Source organism: Astatotilapia calliptera, unplaced genomic scaffold (genome assembly GCF_900246225.1).
Source record: "Astatotilapia calliptera unplaced genomic scaffold, fAstCal1.2 U_scaffold_204, whole genome shotgun sequence".
In the NCBI taxonomy this organism is placed as follows: domain Eukaryota; kingdom Metazoa; phylum Chordata; class Actinopteri; order Cichliformes; family Cichlidae; genus Astatotilapia; species Astatotilapia calliptera.
This window is the reverse complement of record NW_020535735.1, coordinates 2,501-27,803: the sequence shown is the minus strand read 5'-3', so window position 1 is coordinate 27,803 and position 25,303 is coordinate 2,501. Positions and strand designations below refer to the sequence as shown.

The window sequence follows — 25,303 nt, the reverse complement described above, 5'->3', positions numbered from 1 at the left end:
TGAGAACTATTTCTACATTTGAAACTATGGATTCATTTTCCCGTTCACTTCTGTACATTAGTGTATAAATGAATGTTAGACTGGGCTCCATGCACACACTTGGTCTCAGCTGCCTTCTTCCTGAGTCATTCCAACAGAGTCCTTTCTCTTCTCCAGCTTCTGTTTGAAATCCTCTCACAGAGCCTGAGTCCTGCTTTGCTGTCACGTTTGGGCCTGTGTTCCTCTGCTTTAACACACACCTCACCACAGCAGCTGTGTGGGTCGTCTCTGTAGCAGCCAGATCAGCTTCTGATACATGAACATCATCCTAACTTCACCTTCATTAGCTTTGACATTCATGTCTTTCTTTTCTCTCTGTTTCCACACAAGCTCAAAGTCTCTGCAGCCTGTTTTTATCTGCTATCATCAGATCTTCATCATCCTCATTCACATCCCTCACACACTCTACAGCCTCATCAGCACTGACTTCATCTTCACTGACTGATGGAGCACAACATGAACCTGTGGAGGCTGAGACACTGTCCTGTCAAACATCTCCCCGTCACCACTGCACTTCTGTCAGCCTTTAAATGAACCCTGCTCAAGTCTGTCACTTCTGTTTGGAGCCAAAAGGAAAAACTGTTGCTCACTCTGGAAAGACAACATTTCTGAAAGCACTCAAACTTCTTCATGTTTGTCTTCAGACACATCCTGAACATTTAGGAACTAAAGAAAGTTTCAAACCTCAAAGACCTGAAATATAGAAAAACAACAACAGCTGTAGTCAGTGAACTCACCTCAGAGCCTCCAGCCGACAGTTTGGACTCTCCAGTCCAGCACACAGAAGCTTCATCCATGAATCCTGCAGGTTGTTCTCGCTCATGTCCAGCTCTGTCAGATGGGAGGGGTTGGACTTCAGAGCTGAGGCCACAACTTCACAGTGAGCCTCTGAGAGTCGACACCGAGTCAGTCTGTGATGATAGAAAATATAAAATGTGTTATTATAAAAGCAGAAAATCTGCATTATAAACACAGACTGAATGTATATGAAGACAAAACAGAGTGAAGTCATAATCTGATGAATCTGCTCTTCACATCTGTGCTTCAGCTCCTCTTACTGTGTTTGACATGACACAACGACTGAGTCTCTCTCAGACCTGCAGACTTTTAATGAGAATCTTTGTTTGGCTTTAATCTGCAGATGAAGGAGGAAGATTGTGTCACATTTAGGCTTCCATAATGGAAAGATGATCTCTGTTTGCTACCTGCTGTCAGGTACGACTGCCATAATAAACATGGTGAGTGAGCATGAAGGTGCAGAGGAAGACTCTAGTGTCATTTTTTAATGGTTTTTAAAAGGGTTTTTAAGGGTTTTCATGGATGGTTTGATTTCCAGCAGGACACTTAAACATGACAGTGGACGTCCTAAAGAACATATTCACTGATATGAAACGTGTCATTGAACGGATTACTATCAGTGCAAACATGATGGAAACAGCTGTGGAACTTTGGGGGGGGGCCATGGATGTGACACACTTTCAAATCTTGCTCTTCGACTCTTGGATTTGGGGATCCACGGAGCTGCATCTGGTGGTCAATAAAGAATGGTTGTTGGAAGGTCGCAGGCGTACGGACACAAACACTTGGGTAACGGCGTAAAAACTAACAATCAGCTCTGTGATTAATGAGGACATGAAGTCAGACATTCCTCATTAGGAGCAGCAGGAATGAAAGTGACTCCATGTGCTGCTGGGACTTCAGCGTTAGCTCACATATCTGACACATGTTCAGTCCAGATGTCAGCAGTGGTCTTCTCACTCAGTTTGTCCCACTGTTGGCAGTAAGAGAGCACAGCTGGTTCACCTCTGACCCCCACTCTGAACCACAGCACTGTCACTCATCAGTACATCACACTTTAACCACACTGAACCAGAGTCTTCCTCAGCACCCTCATCCTCACTCACCATGTTTGTGTATCTGACTATTTCCTCATTAACCACAGAGATGATGAACTCACAGAGCTGAAGGAGACTTAATGACGCACACACGCACACACATGCACACGCACACACACACACACACACACACGCACGCACGCACGCACACACACACACTCTACAATAACAGCCCACAGGTGTTCACTAGCTGATAAATTGCTCACAGAGCGATGGTGGAGCCAGGAAAAGCATCACCGATCAAAGAGGAGAAGCTCAGATGGTGACTGCTCTGGATATTTGTTGTTGTTTTTAAGGTTACTTTATTTATACCCACAGGTAAATTTACTTTACAGAAAAATGATAGCATCCCTTCAAACACACAATGAAACGCCTCACAATAACATACTTGAACATTTCGGCTCAAATCAAAAATCATTCTTCTTCTTATTGAGTTCAGTGACAGCAGCAGGACAAAGCTGTTTTCTACAATGCTTTGTCCTGCATCTTGAAATACAACCTCTGTTCTCAGGAAAGAAGCTGAAATTCACCCCGTAGAGGATGGGAGCCATTTTTAAGAATTGATAATAGGGCTGGGCCGTCTCATACTGTTCACGGTAACACCGGTATAATGTTGGTCCGTCAGACACACAACAAAGCACTATTTTGGTAGCGCATGCTAGCGGGCCGTCGTTATTACCGTGTTGTTTGGAAAATACGGCGCACTTAAAATCATCCTTTGATTTTTCTGAAAGTCGACAGAGCCCCTTATAATCCCGTGTGCCTTATGTATGAACTCTGGTTGTGTTTACTGACCTCGAAACGATTTTATGTGCACGGCGCTCGAAATGTTTCAGTACGACTTTGCTGAGCTACGAAGCCGCACCGCTTGATGGATTGTGGGAGCATTACGGCTGTCGTAGGCGGAGCCTCGCGGAGTGATACGTGCTGTTCTTCAACATAATATTACCGTATTGTGTGTGTATAACCTCTTTTTAAGTGTTGTGGATGTTATACATGGTAATGCTGAGGATGTGTCGGCCACTGGAAATGCCTTTTGGTTAAACTGTCAGCGAGGATTTTTGCATTTGCACTGTTACATTTTTATATAACTTAAAGCACATTAAAAAACAGCTGCTTGTTTAAGTGAAAATACATTGATGGTTTTTGCACTAATAAAGTTGTGGAGTTGTAAAGTATTTTGTCTCGTGTCAATTATGTCGTCAGTTATATCGTTATCGCAAATTTTCAAATGTATATCGTGATAAATATTTTTGGTCATATCGCCCTGCTCTAGCTGATAAAGCCATCCTCTGTACCTCAAAGGAGCTTGCAAAGAAAAAAGCGTCTGGACTTCTTTAAGTTACTTGAAGACGTTTCACCTCTCATCCGAGAAGCTTCTTCAGTTCTAAGGTCAAATGGTGGAGAGTCTCAGATATAAAACCTAGTGGGAGTTTCCCCCCACAGAGGGACAAAAGGACCCCTGATGATCCTCTAATCGCCTGAGCCAAGGTGTGAAACTGGGCGTGGGTCCCAATCAGCCAGAGTTTCGGGTGAGTTCATTGGTGAAACCTGGCCCCACCTTATCATGTGAATTCCTGAGATCAGATAGCCCAGGATACAGGAAAAGAAGGCCGTCGCTTCCCTGAGCAAAGACCACAACATCACTGTTTTACCAGCTGATAAGGGAAGATGCACCGTGGTCCTAAACACTACAGATTACCACACAAAGATCCACTACTCTCCTCAGTGACAAAAATACCTACAAAGCCTTAAAGCGAGACCCCACAAGCAGCCACAAAAAGAAAGTTATAGCTTGCCTTCAAGGACTTTGAAAAGGACAAAATCATTGACCGCCTTACATATCACCGCCTTTACCCAGGGGATGCCATACCCTGCATTTACAGACTTCCTAAAATCCACAAGGAAGCTGTCCCACTCAGACCCATAGTCAGTAGCATAAACTCAGCCACTTATAACATTGCTAAACACCTTGCCTACCATCCTTGCTCCTCTCGTGGGAACACCCCACACCACATCAAGAACTCCACCGACTTCACCGACAAGGTCCAGAAACTTACCCTGGATCCAGATGAAACCATGGTGTCCTTTGATGTAGTCTCTCTCTTCACTTGCATACCCACCACGGAGGCCGTGGAGACTGTCAGAAAACGACTACAAGAAGACAGCTCCTTGGAGGACAGGACCAACTTCACACCCGATCAGACCTGCACACTGTTAGACCTCTGCCTCCACCACTACATATTTCAAGTACAACGAAGGCTTTTACAGACAAAACATGGCTGTGCCATGGGCTCCCCCGTGTCACCTATTGTAGCAACCTTTACATGGAGGAAGTGGAAAGGAAGGCTCTTGGCTCTTTCAAAGGAAGAGTACCCAGCCACTGGTACAGATATGTGGACGACACCTGGGTCAAAATCAAGACACAAGAAGTGGAATCCTTCACTGCGCACATTAACGCTGTGGATAAAAACATCAAGTTCACCAGGGAAGACACAAAGGACGACTGTTTTGCCTTTCCTGGACTGCGCCGTGCACATTGAAGAGAACGGCAACCTCAACATCGAAGTTTACCGGAAGCCCACACACACGGACCAGTACCTCCTCTTTGACTCCCATCACCCTCTGGAACACAAACTTGGAGTAATCAGGACCCTACACCACCGGGCAGAACATGTTCCCTCTAAGCCTGAAGGAAAAAAGAAGGAACACACACATGTAAAGGAAGCACTCAAAACGTGCGGCTATCCTAAATGGGCGTTCTTAAAGTCAGCAAAGAGGCACAGAAAAGAAGACCAGACACCAGCGAGGGAGGATAAGAAGGACAGACGCAACAACATTGTCATCCCCTATGTAGCCGGTGTATCAGAAAAACTCAGGAGAGTTTTCTCCAAGCACAACATCCAGTGTATTTCAGACCCAGCAACACGCTCAGACAGAAACTGGTTCACCGAAAGACAAAACGCCAAAACACAGACTTAACAATGTGGTGTTTGCTGTACAGTGCAGCGAGGAATGCCTCAGACCTCTACATTGGAGAGACCAAACAGCCACTTCACAAGCGCATGGCACAACACAGAAGAGCCACCTCCACAGGACAAGACTCAGCAGTCCATCTGCATCTAAAGGTCAAAGGTCACTCTTTCGAGGATGCCAATGTTCACATTTTGGACAGAGAGGACAGATGGTTTGAAAGAGGAGTGAAAGAAGCCATCTATGTCCACTGTGAGCGACCATCTTTGAACAGAGGCGGGGGTTTACGACACCAACTCTCTGCCATCTATAATCCAGTTTTGAGATCCTCCCCAGACGCCTTAACGCCCACTCACATCCTGGGCCATCTGACCTCAGGAATTCGCATGATAAGGTGGGGCCAGGTTTCACAATGAACACACCTGAAACTCTGGCTGATTGGTGACCCACACCCAGTTTCACACCTTGGCTCAGACGATTAGAGGATCATCAGGGGGTCCTTTTGTCCCTCTGTGGGGGGTCACTCCCACTAGTTTTATATCTGGGACTCTCCACCATTTGACCTTAGAACTGAAGAAGCTTCTCGGATGAGAGGTGAAACGTCTTCAAGCAACAAGAAGTCCAGACGCTCTTCTTTGCAAGCTCCTTTGACCACGATGACCTGGATGACTGAGAACCTTCACAGACAGCAGTGATACATCTGCTGCTGTCAGGCCTGCAGGTATCAGGCTGTTGTTCTCCTTCATCTCATAGTGGACAGAAATTATTTTTTGGAGCTGCACAAATAATTTGTGTGGCATCAGATTTGATGCAGAACAGCTGATTGTTCTGTAAATAGTTTGAAATGTTTGTTTAAACAACATCTTGAAACAGAGACTGAAAAGAGTTCATACAATGGAACGAATGACAGCAAGCTTGCAACTAAAGATGGAGATCTTCTACCAGGAACTGTGTGGCCAGATCCTGAATGAACAAGACCTTTGGAACATTAATAATATGAAGCTATAAATCTCTATACGACATGCGATCATATTAATCTTGGTCTGTTTTTGTTTCCTTTCCTGTCTTAAATGGTCTCATGACAGAGAATGTTAACATGTTGTTTGTTTGTTTATTTGTTTATTACCCCAAAAATGACTAAATAAACATCTAAAAAACCCAAAAAAAACACCTTGGCTGCATTTTTAGATAAACAGCTGCAAAAAACTTTTTCTGCATAACTCAGTAACTTTTTTGAAGAACTATATAATTAACTGCCCAACATTGGTCTTTATTTACTGTACTTGCAGACAGAGTTACAGACTCTCTCCCAGACCACAGACTCAGAATACAAGTCAGAGCTTTATTAAAAGAAAAAGAAAGTTGTGTTTTTCAAAATTGGAGTTCAAGTTATTTTTCCTTCCAATAGTGTTTAACATACTACAGGTCATGGACAAGATTGTTTTTAATTTTCATTGTAAGTGCGCTGAAGCAGTTAATTAAAAGTAGTCTAACATAAATGCTGTAATTTGATTACTTTAATAAACATATAACTTGGATGGATGTGATGCTGGCGTGACCACAGTGCACACGTCTGCTGTTGCTCACAGTGGTCCAAGGAGGGAGTTTTGTGCGTTTGCTCAGACACATGAAACATTAGAGGGACCGTTGCTCCTCCCACCACTGAACAAAGTCATCAATGACTGGACCGTGGCTGGTTTCACCCTCTTTCAATAAGCTGACAATAACATCTGCATATTTAATGATGGCCCTGTTTTCATATCTGCTCTGACACATGTTTGTATAGAGAGTGAATAATAAGGGTGATAAGACGCAGCCTTGAGGAGAACCTGTGGAGGAGAACACTGGGTCAGACAGAACCCCATTTATTCTGTTTGTGACCTGTCAGTTAGAAAATCTCAAATCCAGCCCACCAGGTTCTCCCTGATTTCAAACTGTTCTAAAAGTCTTTTAGTTAAAATATGGGCTGTGTTGTATTAAAAAGCTGCAGAAAATTGATGAACTGAAGTCTTGCAGAAGTCACTTCACTCTCTACATGTGTAAGAATCAGATTTAGTCAAAGTGCGTCCTCCACTCCTCTGTTGGGCCTGTATGCAAACTGCATTGGATCCAGCTGATGTTCAGTCTCTTTCATAACCACATTTCTGATGAGTTTTTCAGAGACTTTCTGAGGTGAGGGCAACAGGCCTGAAGTCGTTTAGAAGTTTTGGACGACTAGATTTAGGGACAGGAACCACGACAGCTTCTTCCCAAAGAGAGGACACATGCTGCACTAATGTTATCAGGACCCTGGCTCTTGTTCACATTAACTGCATGAAAGGCCTTTTGGACATCGCTGAGTTAAATGATAAAGTGCTGAGTGTCTCTCAGTTTCAGTTCCAAAATATCCTCGCTAACATCAGAAGAACTGAAACGAGCATAAAACACATTCAAGTGTTTGCAAAATCTTTGTCTGATCATCTAAAATGATCTGACTGCTGCTCTGAGGATGTTCAAACTAGGGCTGGGACGACGCGTCGACGTCATCGATTACGTCGACATGTGAAGTACGTTGACCTAAAAAAAAATGTGCGTCGATGCGTCATCACTTTCAAAACAGACACGGCGGCAGCGAGTAGCGGCAACATGAGTGAGGCAGCCGCAGCCAACTTAAATCACTCCACCCCAACACGCAGTTCTACAGTACGGGGATATTTGAACAGAAAAGGAAGTGATGCAGGCGTTTCCCGGCTTTGTAAGGTGGAAATGGCCTATCAGAAAAGCATGACGGCTATGCACCAGCACCTCAAACGACGGCATCCAGGAGCAGCTTCTGCTTCAGACTGAAAAATTCATCGATTAGGAAAATGATGGTTTTGCCCAGCCCTATTTCAAACCCTGCTATGGTTTTCATACAAGTCCAGGCATCAGACTTCACTACAAAGAAGCTCTTCATAGACTCTTATTTCTGTCTAACAGGAACGTCTGAATGACCAACAGCAGCAGCAGATTTAAAACACCGCCCCCTAATGACACAACACAGGTACTACATGTAGATGTGAGTCTACAACACAGCGTACGATGACCAATGCAGGATCATGCTAAGTGTTAGGTTTTGTATTGTTGATTGTCATTTATGCTTAGAAATATTTAACCATATATGCTTAGAGGTGTATAATCAATTGTGTAGTGATAGTCTGCAAACTTGTGTGTATTAGAGAGCACTCTGGGAGCACGAGAGAGGTCGTTTTATGTAGGATTAACGTGGCTATATCTGTTTTAGGCTAAGTGCCTTTTGTTTAGATGAACTGCTGGACTTCCTCACCGTGTTATCTAGGGTGAAGCATCTAGGGTGAGACTACCCTCTTTATGACCAAGGATGTACCTTTTGTGCTTTTATGTTATATGACCCTTTGATCAGCAGTACCACACGCACACACACACACACAGTATTCTTTGTTCACATGTATACCTATGTAAGATGCATATGTTAATGAACCTATGCATATTCATGTAACCTCAATAAAAGAGCAGTGTTACGGGGGAGCGGACGAGAGCAACTGGGGTCAAGCGAAGGAACGGCGTTTGTCCGGTTCTCTCCCGTGCACGAGAAACATGAAGAACTTTGCCTACTCGTGTCTTGCTTGCTGTGTAATTATATTGTCTTCAACGTTCCAGCGAATAGGTTCAAGCTACAAACCTATCACTAAGTGATCAACAGAAAATATAATTTCATTTGAGAAACAAAACTAATGAGAGTCGTTTAGTGCCTGTGTGTATCTGAAGAACTAAACTACTAACCTACACTCATGTTAATGAGCACATCTGGACTCACCCAGCCTTTCTGGCAGTTCCTCACAGCTGGAATCAGTCGACGTCGTCCGTCCTCTGATGTGTTGTACTTCTGCAGGTCCAACTCATCCAGAACCTCCTCTGACATCTGCAGCATGAAGGCCAGAGCTGAGCACTGGATCTCAGAGAGTCTCTCTGATCTGTTCTCTGACTTCAGGAACTCTTGGATCTCCTGATGTACTGAGAGGTCGTTCATCTCCATCAGACAGTGGAAGATGTTGATGCTTCTGTCAGGAGAGATTTTATCATCATCCTCATCATAATCTTCACTGTTCATCTCCTTCAGGTTGTTGATGACTCTCTGAATGGTTCCTGGACTGCTCTCTGTCTGACCCAGCAGACCTCCTAAGAGTCTCTGGTTGGACTCCAGACAGAGGCCATGAAGGAAGCGGACAAACAGGTCCAGGTGGCCATTTTTACTCTGGAGGGATTTCTCCATGGCTCTGCTCAGGAAATAATCCAGAGATTTGAAATTTCTTCCATTTCTACGACCAAACCCATCAAAATCAAAAACACCACCGAACTCTAAGTTATTCAGCTCATTCCAAGAATTGCCTGCATCATAAACATACTCCTCCTCATTCCAGTCTATGCTCAAAAAGTCCTCCAACACCTCTGTCTTCCTGCTGGTGAAACAGTGGAACATGTAGACTGCAGCCAGAAACTCCTGAATGCTCAGATGAACAAAGCAGTAGACTGGTTTCTGGAAGATCACACACTCTCTTTTGAAGATCTCTGTACAAACTCCTGAGTACACCGAGGCCTCTGTCACATCCAGACCACACTGCTCCAGGTCTTCTTGGTAGAACATGATGTTTCCTTTCTCCAGATGTTCAAACGCCAGCCTCCCCAGCTTCAGAAGAACTTCCCTGTCAGCCTCCGTCAGCTCCTGTGGACTCGTCTCACGTCCCTCGGGGTACTTGTTCTTCTTCCTCTTTGTCTGAACCAGCAGGAAGTGTGAGTACATGTCAGTCAGGGTCTTGGGCAGCTCTCCTCTCTGCTCTGTAGTCAACATGTGCTCCAGAACTGTAGCAGTGATCCAGCAGAAGACTGGGATTCTACACATGATGTGGAGGCTCCTGGATGTCTTCATGTGGGAGATGATTCTGCTGGACAGCTCTTCATCACTGAATCTCCTCCTGAAGTACTCCTCCTTCTGGGCGTCGGTGAAGCCTCGTACTTCTGTTAGCCTGTCAACACATGTAGGAGGGATCTGATTGGCTGCTGCGGGTCGGGAAGTTATCCAGACGAGAGCCGAGGGAAGCAGATTCCCCTGGATGAGGTTTGTCAGCAGCTGGCTGACTGATGACTTCTGTGTGACATCAGACAGCAGCTTCCTGTTGGTGAAATCCAATGAAAGTCTGCTTTCATCCAGGCCGTCAAAGATGAACAAAAGCTGAGAGACAGCCAGCTTCTCTGCTGAGACCTTCTGTAATGTTGGATGGAAAACATGGAGCAGCTCCAGAAGACTGTACTGCTCATCTCTGATCAGGTTCAGCTCCCTGAATGAAAGCAGAACCACCACACTGACATGTTGGTTCTCCAAGCCCTCTGCCCAGTCCAGAGTGAACTTCTGCACTGAGAAGGTTTTTCCAACACCAGCCACGCCGTTGGTCAGAACCACTCTGATGGGTCTCTGTTGGTCAGGTAAGGCTTTAAAGATGTCCTGGCACCTGATTGGAGCGTCATGGAGGGCGTCCATCTTGGAAGCTGTCTCCAGCTGCCTCACCTCATGTTGGGTATGAACCTCTTCACTCTGTCCCTCTGTGATGTAGAGCTCAGTGTAAATGGTGTTGAGGAGGGTTCTACTTCCTGTTTCATCACTTCCTTCAGTCACACGTTCACATCTCCTCCTCAGACTGATCTTATGTTCATCTAAAACCTCCTGCACACCAACATCTGCTGAAAGAAAGAAAAACAGAAAGAAAACTCTTCAATGTCTGAACAACACAAGAAGTCCAGTTTTCAGAAATGAGTCCATCAGCAGACAGATGTTCAGTCTTACTTTGTACACAGCTGCTCTGACTGGCTGTCTGCAGTCCAGCTCTGGTTCTGGATCTTTCTCCACACTGGGGACAGGACCAGTCTCCCGATGAAGCAGACTGGTCCCAGTATGAGGAGATGCACTGTCTGCAGAACCAGTGTCCACAGCTGGTAGAGACTGGATCCTTCAGGACGTCCTGACACAAAGCACAGCAGGACAGCTGCTCCTCCTCACAGACACCGCTCCTCTTCCTCTTCCTCTCTCTGTGAACACATTTCTTTATCACTAAAATCATCGACTGTCAGTGACAAACATGCAGATTTGATGACACTGTGCAGAAGCTCTGATGGTCACAGAGAAAAGTGGACAAACTTGTGTTTGAGTTCAGTTCAAGCTTCCTTTGCTGTTCCTGTCTTATTAAACACAGAGTGATCAGCCTACAAACTCCACAGCAAAAGCCTTCATCACAGAGCTGATTATGTCCTTCACTGGATGTACTGGAAGATTGGAATCCATCACTTTGAACTGACCTTTGACCTCCTCTAAAAACTGTGGACGAGCAGCGGTGTCACATTCAGAGCTTTCAGCTTTATTTTGAAAGAGTTCAGTCAGCAGGAAGTGAACTTCTGGGTTCTGATTTTCTTTCTCTTATTTTACAGAATTTTTCATGAATCACATGAACACAGGCAGAAAAAGCAGCCAATGAAACAAATGACAGAAACGTGTTCATTCACTGCCATGATCCAGATTTTCTATGTGCAGATGTTTGTAAAGAAGACGTGTGCAGCCAGGGCTGGACTGGGACAAACTCTACTTTTAAACTCTAGACTGTGAAACAGGCATAAATAAAGATTTGCTTTTTGCATGTGAGTCTGTGTTTGAGTCTTCACCGAGTGTTTGACAAATGTCACAAACACACAATTTATTAAAACTAGCATTATCGTACACAGACCACCATTAGGAATAAACTATGATGTTGTTTATTCTATTACTCTTGTTCTCTTCTGCTTGTTTTCTTTTTTCTTTCTCAGCAGGTGATCCATAGATGCTTTTTCTTTTTCTGCCCATTCTGTTGGTTTTTGTTTTTTGCCCTTCTCCCCGTCCCTCTTCTCAGCTCTTTCTCTTTCTTTCCTCCAGTCAAGTCTGTCCCGTATTCAGCAAGTGAAAATAAAATAAACAATAAAAGGTGAATCAAATGGACCATTACAGCAAGGCTGGGATGGTCAGTTTGGTAAAGTAAATCCGTTGGGCATCTTTCTTTGCCTTTAGACAACAATTCTGATGCAACAGAGCCAAACGGGACAGGCAAAAAAATAAATAAATAAATAACAGGAATAAACTATGATGTCACTGGTAGAATTACAGTCAGCAGCTCTCTTACATGGTCAGCTGAGCTCCTTGACTGAAGTTTGGAGGTCTTTCTTTGGACCAGTCACTCCTCACAGACACACAGCTGGATACTGGCGACTCTGACCTCTGACCCCTGCAAACACATCAATTACTGATAAATTCTCTGGTTAAAATCTTTGAAGTAACTAAACACACAAACTGGATAATGTGATGGTTTGTGTCAGTAATCTGAGATTAGATTACAAACAGCTGCAGAGACGTTCACAGGAAAACGAGGAGGATATGACTTTGTGTCCTTCTGTCTGCACGTTAGTACAGAAAGCAACATGTACATGTTAAAATGTCATGTCACATTTGACCTCTGACCTCTCCTTCAGTTTCAGTTCAATTCAGTTTTATTTATACAGCATTAAATCACAACAGCAGTCGCCTCAAGGCGCTTCATAGGGAGATGCTACAATAACACATACAGAGAAAAACCCAACAATCACATGACCCCCTATGAGCAAACGCTTTGGCGACAGTGGGAAAGAAAAACTCCCTTTTAACAGGAAGAAACCTCTGACAGAACCAGGCTCAGGGAGGGGCGGGGCCATGTGAGAGGAGGGCGGCAGGATAAAGACATGCTGTGGAAGAGAGACAGAGGTTAATAATAACTGCTGGTTAAACACAGAGAGACGAGTGAACACGGAGAGGGAAGAAGAGACCAAGAGGTCACAGGTTGATCTGGAGGTCAAACTGATAATAACACTATAGAGCTGTTTAAGACTCTGTTCCTTACTGCCAACATACAGACCTGTAGGGTCTAATTACCACGTTACTCTGACCTCTTCCTCGAGGTCAAATCAGGTGCTGATGGTTCTGAGTTTGGGCATGTTTGGGTTTTGTATGCCTGTTGTTGGATCATCATGTCTGCATCATGTCGTCTTCTGGTTAGAGAGTTTTATTTACGTCCCTGTGGTGATTCTGTGTCGTTCGCTCCCTGTTTGCTTAGCTGATGGGTTGGATTCCTGTTCCTGCCTGAAAATATCTGAAAACTTGATTTTGTGACCCACTAAGATTAATAAGAGTAATATTAAAAATTAAGTAGCTGCCGCCACTGTTGGAAACTGGAATTGGCTGGGCCGCGCTATGAATTCTGGGATATGGTGGGCCACGAAGGACACACCCGACCCATCCTTCAGTGAAGGACGCATTTGAAGGAGTCGACGGATTGGGACAGCCTTCGTCGCCTGGCTGTGACGTAGTCGGCCTTCAAACGCGGCCTCCGGAGGATGCAGCCGATGTTTTGGGACACAGCTTTAGTCAGTGTCAGTCATTTCCTGTTTTATTTTGACATTCTCTCATCCTGTGTGCACTGTGTTCAGTTTTGCTTCCCCTGTCTCATTAGTTTCAGCTCTGTTCCCTCATCATCCCGTGTGTGCTAATCAGTCTCTATCGGTTCTTTGTTGTGTTCCTCCTCATGATACTTTCAGTCTGGCTCATGTTTGATTAATTTTCAGGATTTCAGTAATAAAGCTGTGTTTGAGTTTTCCATCGTGTTTCCTGAGCCTTGAATTTGGGTCCTTCTCTGCCACACATGCTGACAGGATCATGAAGCCAGCAGACTCGATTCTCCTGGATTACAGGATCTAAACACAGTCAGAATAATAGCTTCCTTACATTGTTGCTGCAGGTTCATGACTGAAGTGTGGAGGTCTGTCTTTGGACCAGTCACTCCTCACAGACACACAGCTGGATGCTGGAGACTGTGACCTCTGACCCCTGCAAACACAAACATCAGTTACTGATAGATTCTGACATGAACACCATATAAACAGCTGATCGTCCATCACTCACAGATTTCTATCAGACTGTGAGCTCCTTACAGAAATGTGACATCATCACAAACAGCTGATTGTTCTGTTGGTACCAACATGGCTGCAGCCGCCACAAATCAGCACAAACACGGATTATTGATCTGATCAGACACATTTCTGCTGTGAACAACATGTCAGATTATTCCAGTCTACATCATAACTTCTATGGCTTTAGCAGCTCTCTTACATGGTCAGCTGAGCTCCATGACTGAAGTTTGGAGGTCTTTCTTTGGACCAGTCACTCCTCACAGACACACAGCTGGATGCTGCAGATGCTGCTCCGTCCTCTTCCTCCATCTTCTTGATGTCAGGGTGGAGTTAGTCTGAGAGGTAAACACACACACTCAGAGGTGCTGTTGTACTGGAAGCATCACACTGACGGCTTTCTAATGTTGGAGCTTTGGCCCTAAAGTCCAAACCAGTTATTTTAGAGGCTCAAAGTCTTTAAAAACACCAAAACCATCACATTATTTAATAAGTACATGATGATGAAGGAACTCAGTGTGTTTGGATCATCATCATGGTGAGGAGCCCACATGTTACGGCTCCTTTGGAGAGAAGCTGAGGATCACTGCAGGAAGTGAGCTCATGAAACCAAAGTGCTGTTTGTGAGCAGGATGACTCTGTTATTGGACCTGCTCTGTGTTCTACACATGATCAATACTTCAAATATCTGTAAACATGTCATCTTATATTTGTTGCACTTGGTCACATCTGTCTTTAAAATAGATTTTAATGTCACTGAGTTCTTTTCTACCTTTATTGATTTATTTTGGAATAAATTAAATATAAAGGTGCCAAAAACTGCCTGCAGCTTCTGCTCTGTGACAGGAAACTACTGTCAGGCTCAAAATGACTTCAGATTATTCATCACAGAGTGTTTATAGATCACAGGACACGTTACAGTTTTACTGTCGATGTTTTAGTTTAAAAGAATGACGTGATAAGGTCTTACTGTGAATCTGCGCGCTCATTGGCTAATACCCTGAGACTGACAGGTGGTTATCCAATCAGCGTGCGGCCTCACACGGACATAAAACTCTTAAAGTTTGTTTCAGATCAGACCTGATGTTTCTGCCTACAGCCTGTTTACCGATATAATCAATATCAGATATCAGAGCAACAGAAACCTCGGTGATCAGGACGCCGGGACTGAGAACAGGAAGTGGCTCAAACGTCGCACTTTCATAAAATCAGCCTGAACTCCTCTGACGGAGTTTCTGTCGCCATTTTAGTTTTTGAAAATGCCGTGATAGGGGCGGGTCTTACTGTGAACCTGCGCGCTAATTGGCTAATAACTTCAGATTGACAGGTCGTTATCCAATGAGCGCGCGGCTTCTCCCAACATAAAGTAGTTTCCTTTGAAAAACCAAAGTCTGATTATTTTTGCCTCCACTGACGGAGCCTGTTGTTCCCGCCACAGAGACACAGTAATGTCAGAGCGGTGTTAACACTCAGCTGCCTCAGCACAGCTCTCACTCTCCTCCTGCTCTCTCAGCTAAACTCACTTCCTCTCTACTTACAGGAAACCAGCGCTCAGAGGAGCCGACCGGCCTCACGTTTCACCCACAGACACGAACAGCGTGGAATTATTTTATGTCATAAGAAGAAACATATTCATGTTAACACTCACCTGCCTCAGCTCCACCTTCCTCCTCCTGCTGCTCTGAACGGAGGATCAACACTTTCACTTTCACTGCTCCTCCCTAAACACAGAGGATGCTGGGACTTGTAGTTTTTACCTTGTGTGATATTTATGGCTGTGACACTAAATCACAGCATGAAAACTTCCTGCAAACATGTCACAGGCTATAAAAGTTTCACATTAAAGGTGAAGTTATTTTTCGGTCTCGTGTTCAATAAACAGTGAGCTGGGAAAACTGAAGAACAGACTTCAGACGTTCCCTGCAGAGTTTCTGCTGCTCGGTCGTCTGCATGTTGCTGAGACTGAGCTGATGATGAAGCTGTGATGGGTTTATGGCACGTTTGGTTCTGGAGAAGAGTTTTGCTGTCGGTGCAGGTGAAATGATCAGAGGTTACAGCCTCTGGTTAAAGTGGAGGCAGCGATCAGGACGGCTGAGCAGCAGAGGTCTCGAGGGTCCTAAAGTGTAAAAGCATCAGTAACACAAAGATCACAGAACGGGATCATCCACACAACACTAACATCTAAATCCACGGCAGGAACTCTTCCAGTGTCCTGAAAAATCTGCAATGCTGAGATTAAAATCTGTCTGCTCATCTTAATGCAACATTTACTAAAGTCTGGTAGAAGTTTTACTGATTTCCAGTCACTTAGCAGACGTGTGGATAGGTGGTGGGTTGTAGAGCAGACTGAAAGCTTTAAGTTCATCCTCTGATTGAAAACAGATACAGGAAGTATAATGCTGGTGTAAGACAGGAAACAGCAACACGGCAGCCATCTTTTTCCTCCCATGATGACCAGTGTCCCAGCAGAATCTGGGGTTTGTTAGATCCTGTTGGATCCAGAGGAAACAGGCTGAAAGAGTCGATCGGGGGGATCATGGTTTTATTATGTGCTCGTTATGATTGAAGCTCTGGTTGTGTGTTAGAGACCTGCAGATTCCTCCACTCTGCCTCCTCCTCTGCAGGAATCAGCCTCTTGGCTGGTTTTATTCACCAACGTGAAGAAAAGCATCAAACTAATCCAAGTTCATTGTGAAAAGCCTGAAAATGGAGGAATAAATCTGTCAGTTACCGTATAAAGTTTGAGTTTGTCAGTGTTTTACACGGAGACGCTCATCAGATGTTGAATGTTTAGCATGAATGTTCCACATCTGGAGAAACCTTCAAGATTAAAGCCAGTGAAAAGTGAAGAGTTTCTGCAGCAGCCGCACTTCCTGCAAATCTGTTCTTTCAAAATAAAGTGAAAAGTCTAAAATTATATTCACGACAGGTTTAAAGGTGGTCACATGGTTTTAGTGGAATGCCTACGTGGGCGCGTCCGAGTGATTTTGACTCAGATTCGTGCAGCGTGGAGCAGTAAACACTTGTTTTTGTTCATCTGGACTCATGAATGATTCCAGTTAGCACATTTCCAGCCAATGAAACGTAACTACAGATGAAGACAAACACATTTAAGCTGCCTGACTCTCGAGTGCGGCTGCATGCTCCCATTTTCAGTCTGTTTTAGTTTTCAGTTTAGAGGAACGCTGCAAACTCACACAAACTTCTTTCTTGTGAGGTTTTGTTGGCAGACTGATAAAAGCAGCAGCAGCTGGTGTTTGATGAGCAGACGTGTGTTTCCTGTTCTGTAATAATCAGCTTGTTACCATCACATAATGAACTCAGCCGTGACCAATGAGGCCGTCCTCGTGCGGTTCTCTGGCGCTGATTCTGACTGTGACCTTCACCTCTGCAGGGTCGCCTCTGCTCGTGGCTGAGCTCGTCAAAATAAGAGCTTCTTCATTTCTGTTGGTGAAGAGGAGTCTGCTCTTCTTCACCAACAGGAAGTGAAACATTTCTCACTGATTCTGAAATCTTCACTTGTCTCACAAATTCACAGTAACACACACACACGGTTGTGTTTTCATATTCTTGTGGGGACATCTATTTGACATCATGCTCTCCTCAGCCTTTTACTCTAACCATTAAGACTGAATGCCTAACCCTGACCCGACTGTCCCTGACACTAAAACCACATCCTGAGTCCCAAAAATGTCTTCAAACTTGTGGGGACGGGCATGTTGGTCCCCACAAAGACATGTAAACATGTACACCCACACACACACAGGCATTAGTGACCTCACAGGTTCATGTTTGGGGCTTTTAGCATCTTTGTGTGTCGGTCAGATTTAATTCACTCTTGTTTTGAGGTTTTGTGCCTTTTTGTTTCATTCTTTGTGCGTTTATTTTCTCTTTAAGCCTTTCAGGACTCGTGCTGTTGGCTTTTTCCTGCTGTGTTATTAGTATTTTTAATTTCTAAACTTCTTCTAAAAGAAGGACCGATGGAACATTTATGTGAAAATAAAAATGATCATTTAATGTTTTTGTCATTCATTAAAAAATAAATCCTGGTCTTTCATTTTGCTGCTGCGTTGTTCAAAGAAACACATATTTTCCTGTTTCTTTCTGTTTGTGCGTTTTGCCTGTTTAGCGCTGCTGAGCAGGAAAACCCAGACGAACAAAAACCTCTTTTAAGTAAATGTTTGAGTCACTTTGGGTCTGAACTGTAAAAAACTGCAGACTGAAACAGATTTGAAGGCATCACAGGAACAGCATCACATTCAAAACATGAAAGACAGGACTTTTATTTTGAAACACTCAGGAAATGACAGATGGAAATTTTTTTAATTAAAACAAATTATTATTTTATGCATTAAGTTCGTACAATCACCAGAACTGAGATGATCCTCACATCAGCTTTACTGTGTGAGGTCACATACAAAATCATTAATGTTACTATTATTATTATTATTATTATTATTATTATTATTATTATTATTATTATTATTATTATTATTATTATTATTATTAGAGACTTGCGGAGAGAAGAGGTGGAAACATTTTGATTTTCATAAATTTAACAGACTAAAAACCTACAAACATGTTTGGTGCTGAAGAAAAATGGAAACTATCAGAACATCAGAATAAAAAAGCTCAAACTGAAACTGTGGGGAGGTCTGAGTGAGACGCAGCAGAGCCCCACGGTGAGTGTCTGTCCGTGTCTGTGGAACAACAACGTTTGGATCACTTGCAGTCGCAGAGCAGCGCGGCGCCTCGCAGCGTCCAGCGCTCGGGCGGCTGCACGCTCCTCAGCTGCAGGGAGAAGATGAAGTTCAGGTCGGTGCGTCGAGGCTTCTTGTAGACGGGACACGAGTACAGGCTGACCGCCCCCCCGCCGCCAGGGGGGCGCTTACTGTCGGCCGTGTTGGCTGAGCTGACGGCGAAGACGTGGACCACAGGGAGGGGGGTGAAGAGGACCTGAGGGGCCGAGACAAACTTATTATTACTGAGCAAAAACAAAAATACTTTGATTTCATTTAGTTCCTAAATTTTAGTTTAGATTTAGTTTCTGAATCATTTAATAATTCATAATTTTTCATTAGATGAATCTTTAAAAACTCTTAAAATGTTTTTATGTTAATTTACAAAAAAATACAGAAACAGTAAAACGTTGGACTTTTGAACGCTGAAGTTTTTTAAAGCTTCAGTTTATTATTTTAATTTAAGTAAAAAAACACTGATTTTAAAAAGACAAACTTTGGGCGGAGCCTCAGCGAGTTTGGCGCCACGTCTGTCCCATCCCGCTCCATCCAGAAAGAGGCCATAGATATAGACTCCACCCACATCTTCAGGGGGCGGAGCTGAGACGTCCTCCCTCATCATCTTGGTGACATCGTTGCTAAGGGTGACCGTGTCCAAGGCCCAGCCCCTGGACAGGTTGGAGCGTGTCGTCTCCTGGCGCATGGCGGTCAGGAAACCCTAAAGAAACAAAAAACATTCAAAGAAAACTGAAGACTTCCAAAACTCCAGATTTCCGGAACAACGAACCAACCTGCGGGTTGAAGAAGCCGGTGAGCCAGAACTGGTTGGGCCGGCCGGCGCTGATCCACGCGCTGAGCTGCTGGTTCCTCTCCAGCAGCTCGCTGAACCAGAAGCCGAGCGTGGCCGACGGCCAGCTGAGCCTCAGCCACAGGCGCGGGATCCGAGCATCGAACATGCTGTCGAGGGCGTCGCGCAGGTCTTCAGACATGATGATGGTCCCTGCAACGGCGGAAACACGAGTCAGATCGAGCGTCAGTGAACGTGTGTGTGTGTGTGTGCGTGTGACTGACCATCGATGGCCAGTCTGAGGTCAGTGAGCGTGCTCCGTACGCTGCTGATGACACGCTGCATTCGGTCCAACTCCTGTCGGAGGAAGATGTTCATTGGCTGAAGAGGACCCATCTTCTGGAGTTGACCTTTGACCTTCAAAACACACAGAGACGTCATGTTTCTCCAGAGGACTCATGAACGTGTTCGTGTTTGATGGTTCAGAGATGCCAGATTCTGCTGATGATTTAAAGTCTGAATTCATCTAAAAGAATCAGACGCTGACAAATCTGCTGTCTGAAATCTATTCACTCGTTTCCATCATTCACTGGGCGACGGTCGGGGTTAGCAGCCGGGCTCTAGAGTACAACCACACTGTGCTTTGTCATATTTATCTCTGCATTCTTTTTCACTTCCTGTCAAAGTTCAATAATGTTAGCTTAGCATAAACATTAGAGACAGGAAACAGTTACCCCGGCTCGGTCCAAACGTACCCAAAGCTGCTCACCTGCATCTCTGACACTCGTGTATTAGCACACTGTTTGTTTGAGCTGCACAGAGCTGCGTGTGTTTCTTGAGCCTAACAAAGCTGCTTTGAACATGAGCACATTTTTGTTTTTAACTTGGCAGCTTGTTGCTTACACAGCAGCTCAGCTGTTTCCAGTATTCATGCTAAGCTAAGCTAGCTGGTGGGATTGTGTTCTTCATCGAGTTTTGGGTCGGCCGTTCGGTGCTAAACAAGCACCTCATGTGGGATGTAGTCAGGTGGCAGCTTCTCCAGCATCTCATTGGCTAGTCTCTGCACGCTGGCCTCCCTGGTCTCCCCGGCCCCGCCTCCGGTGTCCTTCGGTTGGATGTTGATTATGGTGCTGAGCGTGTCATTCGCCAGGTTGGTCTGGTAGGTGATGTCAGCGTTGGGGTGGAGTCCAAACACCTGTAAACAGGAGAAATGTGACATGTGACTGGGCTAGTACTGCCTCAGTGTGGACGCGTCCCGTCTCTGAGCGTGCTCGGACCTCCGGTGAGTCGACCAGCGGCAGCCCCTCGATGTGCTGCAGGACCTCCTGGATGCTCTTGGCCTTGGCAGGGATGCTGTAGCCCTTAAAGAAGCAGAAAGCTTCACTGAAGGTGCTCTCACTGAACCAGACACTCGTGAACGTGTTGAGGAGCCGTTTGTCCAAGTCATCCGTCACCCGACCACCATACTGGACTTCACCTGGAGAGCAGACGTGAAGAAAGAGTCAGGAAGATTTCTGGATACCTGGAGGGTTTGAGGTTTCTCTCATAATCTGATGGATGAAACGTTACGGTGGAAAGAACAGAGCAGGTTTAAAGAGACTGACCGAGCATGTAGCGCAGACAGCTCCAGTTCACGCCTCTCTTCACGTCCACGTTGTCCAGGTGGTTCTGCACAAACTGGATGCTGGAGGTAAAATCTGCCTGGTTGAACTCGTAGGGGATGTTCCAGCCGAGCGGACCGAACTTACGACGCTCCTGATGGGATAAAGAAGAAGAAGGAGAAATGATAACATCAGAATGATCTTACAGGAGCTGTTTTCCACAAAGAAACGGTGGATTTATGAATCTGATCGTGTGGGTGTTGGCAGATACCTGCACGGTGGTGTGGAGGAAGGCCACAGCGTACAGCAGAGGCTTCCACTGAGGCAGGTTGCTGATCTCTAGCTGGTCCTGAGTGACACCATTAAAAGTCCTCTTCAGACCGGCTTTCATGCCTGATGCCGACAGATAAAATAAAATAAGTGGGAAAGTGAAAGACAGCGAAGGATCAATAAAAATTCACGAGTTCATCAGGATCACGTCTCCTACCAAGAGGAGGTTCATTGGTGAACTTGATGGAGGACTGAAGGAAGGTGATGGGGAACCTGCTCACAAACACAAACACAGTCAAGCAGCTCTGCAGACACAGCTGCTGGTTTAAGCTGAGACTAAATGTGCCGTAAAGTGAACCTGCAGAGGAGCCGCCAGGACTTAAAGCAGGACCTCAGACCTCGTCATTGTTACCTGGGGTGCACGTCGGTCGTCAGCCACACTCGGAAATCTTTGTGCACGCTCTCCGGCACCGCTGATGTGACCGTCTCCAGCAGCTCATCCAGGAAGTCCAGTCCCAGGTGGCAGTTCTGGAGGAGGAGCCAGCCGCCATCCAGCATGCTGTTGGCCAATAGCCTGCGAGCGTGAACCTCTTGGCCCTGACCCATGGAGATGGGACGGCACGGCGCCCCCTGCAGCAAAAAAAATCAAATCTAGGCTTTAACAAAATAAATCAGTGTTTTTCCTTAATTTGCTTTTGCTCCTGTACTTTCAGCTATTTTTCTATAAATACACAAAAATTATTTCTGTATTTTCTTGTGTACCCCGGTCATCTGCACTCTTTAGGTTTAAAGTAAATATCCGATCACTTGCTTAAATAGGATTTATGACTATATTATTCGTACTTAGTATTAATTATTTCGGTAGTTTCCGATGTTTTTCCTTTTTATTACATCATCGTTCACCTCCGCCCTTTCACTGCTCGCCCTCACCTTATTCTTGGCTAATCTCTCGATGTTCTCAGTCGGGTCGGAGCCCATCGACAGCAGACACACCATCGGTGTTTGGTTGTTGCTCTCTGCCAACATGGTGTCCAAGTCCAGGACCGTGCCTTCGGCGTACTGTTGGCCCAGAGAATCTGAGATGTAGCGCCGCGCCTGCAACCATCAGCTGTTAGCCTCCACATTAACCAGTCTGCTCTGTCAGATCAAATCAGCAGTCAGACCTGAGCGATGGTCCGGTCGGGGCACCAGCTCCGGATGAGCAGAAGCTTCCGGAAGGTGTCGAGCTTCTCCTCGTAGCCATCGGGCAGCGGGGCGTCTTCTGGCGCCGGATGGTCGAACCACGCTTTCCAGGCGCGCTCGTTCTGGTTCACCTGGTTCAGAATCTGGAAGAACGCAGGCAGGCTGGACAGCTGCACCAGGTTCAGCCAGGTCTGGTCCAGGATCCAGCGCCGTGGCTTCGATTCTACAGAGTTCAGGTCCAGAGAGGCTCCACCTACACCGAGAGAGAAACAACTTTCACTCTCAAAGGACTCTGGAGGATGCAGGAGAAGAAAGGAGGAGGAGAAGGTAACCTTTGATGAAGGTGAGCACCTCCACGTGCGAGATGATTCGGGCCTGCAGGTCAATCTTTAGAGCCAACAGCAGAGTGAAGAGCAGCTTGTGTTCCTCGTACAGACCTCTGGCTGTGTAACGGTACACCTGAGGGACAGACAAACATCCTGAACCTCCACTCGAGTGCACGTTACAGGAAAGAAAGGACAGCCCTGAGGTGTGCGCTGATGAGGAGCACCTGGTAAGTGAGGAAGCTGATGATGTTGCTAATGCGTTTGGAGGTGACCTGCGACCTGGCCGAGTTCTGCATGGACGAATCAAAAAGCCCGAGGAACTGCCACAGCGACGTCTGGTACATGACGTTCACCAGCGACATCTCCACAATCAGGAAGTAGAGGATGCTCCCCCTGGTGGCCACTGGCCGGTACTCCTCCCTGGCCTGGTTAATCTTCACCTCTGTCTCCGCGGCAACCGTCAGCTTCTCACTTACCTGGAAGATAAAGGACTCAGACAGGACCTACAGCTGTGGGATACTTTTTGTCTGTGATTTGAACCGGGGGAACAAATCGTGGCAGGATCAGCCTGATGTTATTTGTATCTCACTGTAACTTTACTGTATAAAGAGCAAACATCTCCAACATGTCAGGAGTAGTTAGTCATTACAACAAGTGTTTGTGAACTAAAAATCAAGAATGTGGGATCCTGTTCGTCCGTGATTTGAAGAGCCCAGCGCTGCTCCCACTTTTTTTTAATTCATTTATTTTATTTATAAAATTTATTTAATTTTATTCATACTGTGCCCCCCCCGCAAGGGCTCTGCGCCTCCCCTAGGGGGCGCCCCCCCCCCATTTTGTGACCCTTACAGCGGATTTATTCTTCACATTCCAGCTGCAGACTTTTATCCTTGGACGTTAATAGAGTGCAGCTGATGATTTTTAAATGTTTTCCTCGATGAACATTACAAACATGCATCAGACAATAACTTTTATCCCGTCTTCCTTCTCTCACCCCAACCGGTCGCAGCAGATGGCCCCGCCCCTCCCTGAGCCTGGTTCTGCTGGAGGTTTCTTCCTGTTAAACAGAGTTTTTCCTTCCCACTGTCGCCAAAGTGCTGCTCATAAGGGGTCATATGATTGTTGGGTTTTTCTCTGTATCTATGAAGTGCCTTGAGGTGACTTTTGTTGTGATTTGGCGCTATATAAATAAAATTGAATTGAATTGAATGAATTGAATTAAGGAGACGCAGTGAAGGAGCAGCTGGTACCTCCTGAGCGGTGATCTTGGTGACGCTCAGCACCTCGATCAGAGACTGGTCCTCCACCAGCGAGCCCTGTGTGCTGGTGAGCCTGAACAGCAGGCTGTCCTCCAGCTCCTGCATCTTCCTCTTGTTGGACGTCACCTCCTCCAGGAGCTTCACTCGCTCTGCCTCCATCTCCTTCATCAGAACACGGGAATCATTTCAAATGAGGGCAGGCATATTTAATCCACCTTCAGTTCAGTGCACAGAAACGTTATCTTTGTTCGTGGCCTGTTTGGCCTCCGCTGAGATGTTGGACGGACACGTGGGTTCAGACGTTCCCACCAACATAAAGCAGACAGCATGAGTGTGTGGTGTAAAACATCTTAATGTGGACGTGCCGAGCGCTACAATGGCCTTCAAACATACCGTAGGAAATGTAACTAGCTAACTCATTAACTTACGTCACTGATTGGATAACTGGCAGGTGGAGTGACCTGCTTCTCCAGCAGGATGACCCGTCCCAGCAGCTGGTCCTCCAGGCCTCTCTGAGTGACGGTGAAGTCCACCACGGCCGTCCTGGCGCTGACCTCAGGGCTGTATGCTGGGTTGGCCATCTTGGTGGTAATGTAGAGCGTGAAGCCCTTCATTACATCCACCTCCTTGTCTCCAACCTTCACCTGCAGGAGGAGGAGAAACATCCGTTACTGTGTCTTCTTCCTCGTTTAGCCTCCGGTCCAGATCAGCTGTTTTACCTTGTAAGTGGAGCCAGACTTGATGTAGTTTTTGTCCAGTATGTTGTCCAGGACAGGGTCCAGTTCCTCACCAACGTCCTCCAGCAGCAGGGGGCGCCCAAGAGACAGGCTGTCCTCCAGGTGGGAACGGAAGTATTTGTTGGTTCAAAGACGTCACTGAGCCACAGAAGAAGAAAATCACGAAACAGTCAGCGAAAGCGCTCGGACTTTGAGTCACGTGCTGACGCTCTCACCTGCAGCTGCTGGTCTCGCTCTCTGTTCTGGATCAGGTCTGCCCTGGCCCTGGGGGTCTATCAGCAGCGGTAGCGGGACGCCTTCGTCACCACGGATGCCGTTCTGGATGGACAGGTCGTCGCTGGGTAAACCCTGCAGGTTCCACTCGCTCACTGTGGCGTTGTCCACCAGCAGACCAATCACGTTCAGCTCCTGCAGGAGAAACGGAGTTACATCATCAGCAGGTCAGAACGAGTCGTTCAGCAGGGTTTGTTCCTCGTGTTTAAGAAC

At 45.7% G+C, this 25,303-nt stretch overlaps 1 protein-coding gene and 1 pseudogene across 1 annotated transcript; both read right to left on the bottom strand.

Annotated features, from left to right (window-relative positions):
• Positions 1-757: 757 nt before the first annotated feature.
• LOC113017807 (protein NLRC3-like) lies at positions 758-15,663 on the bottom strand. Its single transcript, XM_026160916.1, has 8 exons — positions 15,565-15,663; positions 14,119-14,254; positions 13,735-13,836; positions 12,104-12,205; positions 10,744-10,985; positions 8,722-10,640; positions 1,098-1,210; positions 758-950 (listed from the first exon to the last, which is right to left on the bottom strand). Exons 2-8 carry the CDS (start codon positions 14,226-14,228, stop codon positions 773-775), a joined length of 2,766 nt encoding a protein of 921 aa, XP_026016701.1. The 5' UTR covers positions 14,229-14,254; positions 15,565-15,663; the 3' UTR covers positions 758-772.
• Positions 15,664-18,427: 2,764 nt separating this feature from the next.
• The window catches only part of LOC113017809 (dynein heavy chain 5, axonemal-like), an 8,350-nt pseudogene continuing 1,474 nt past the window's right edge, over positions 18,428-25,303 (bottom strand).

Coding starts and splice junctions, on each gene's coding strand:
- LOC113017807 (XM_026160916.1), bottom strand. CDS start 14,228: ATGGAGGAAGAGGACGGAGCAGCATCTGCAGCATCCAGCTGTGTGTCT. Junction 10,986..12,103: donor CAAGGAGCTCAGCTGACCAT/GTAAGAGAGCTG, acceptor ATGTGTTCACAG/AGAGAGGAAGAGGAAGAGGA. Junction 1,211..8,721: donor GGAACTGCCAGAAAGGCTGG/GTGAGTCCAGAT, acceptor CCATTATGGAAG/CCTAAATGTGACACAATCTT.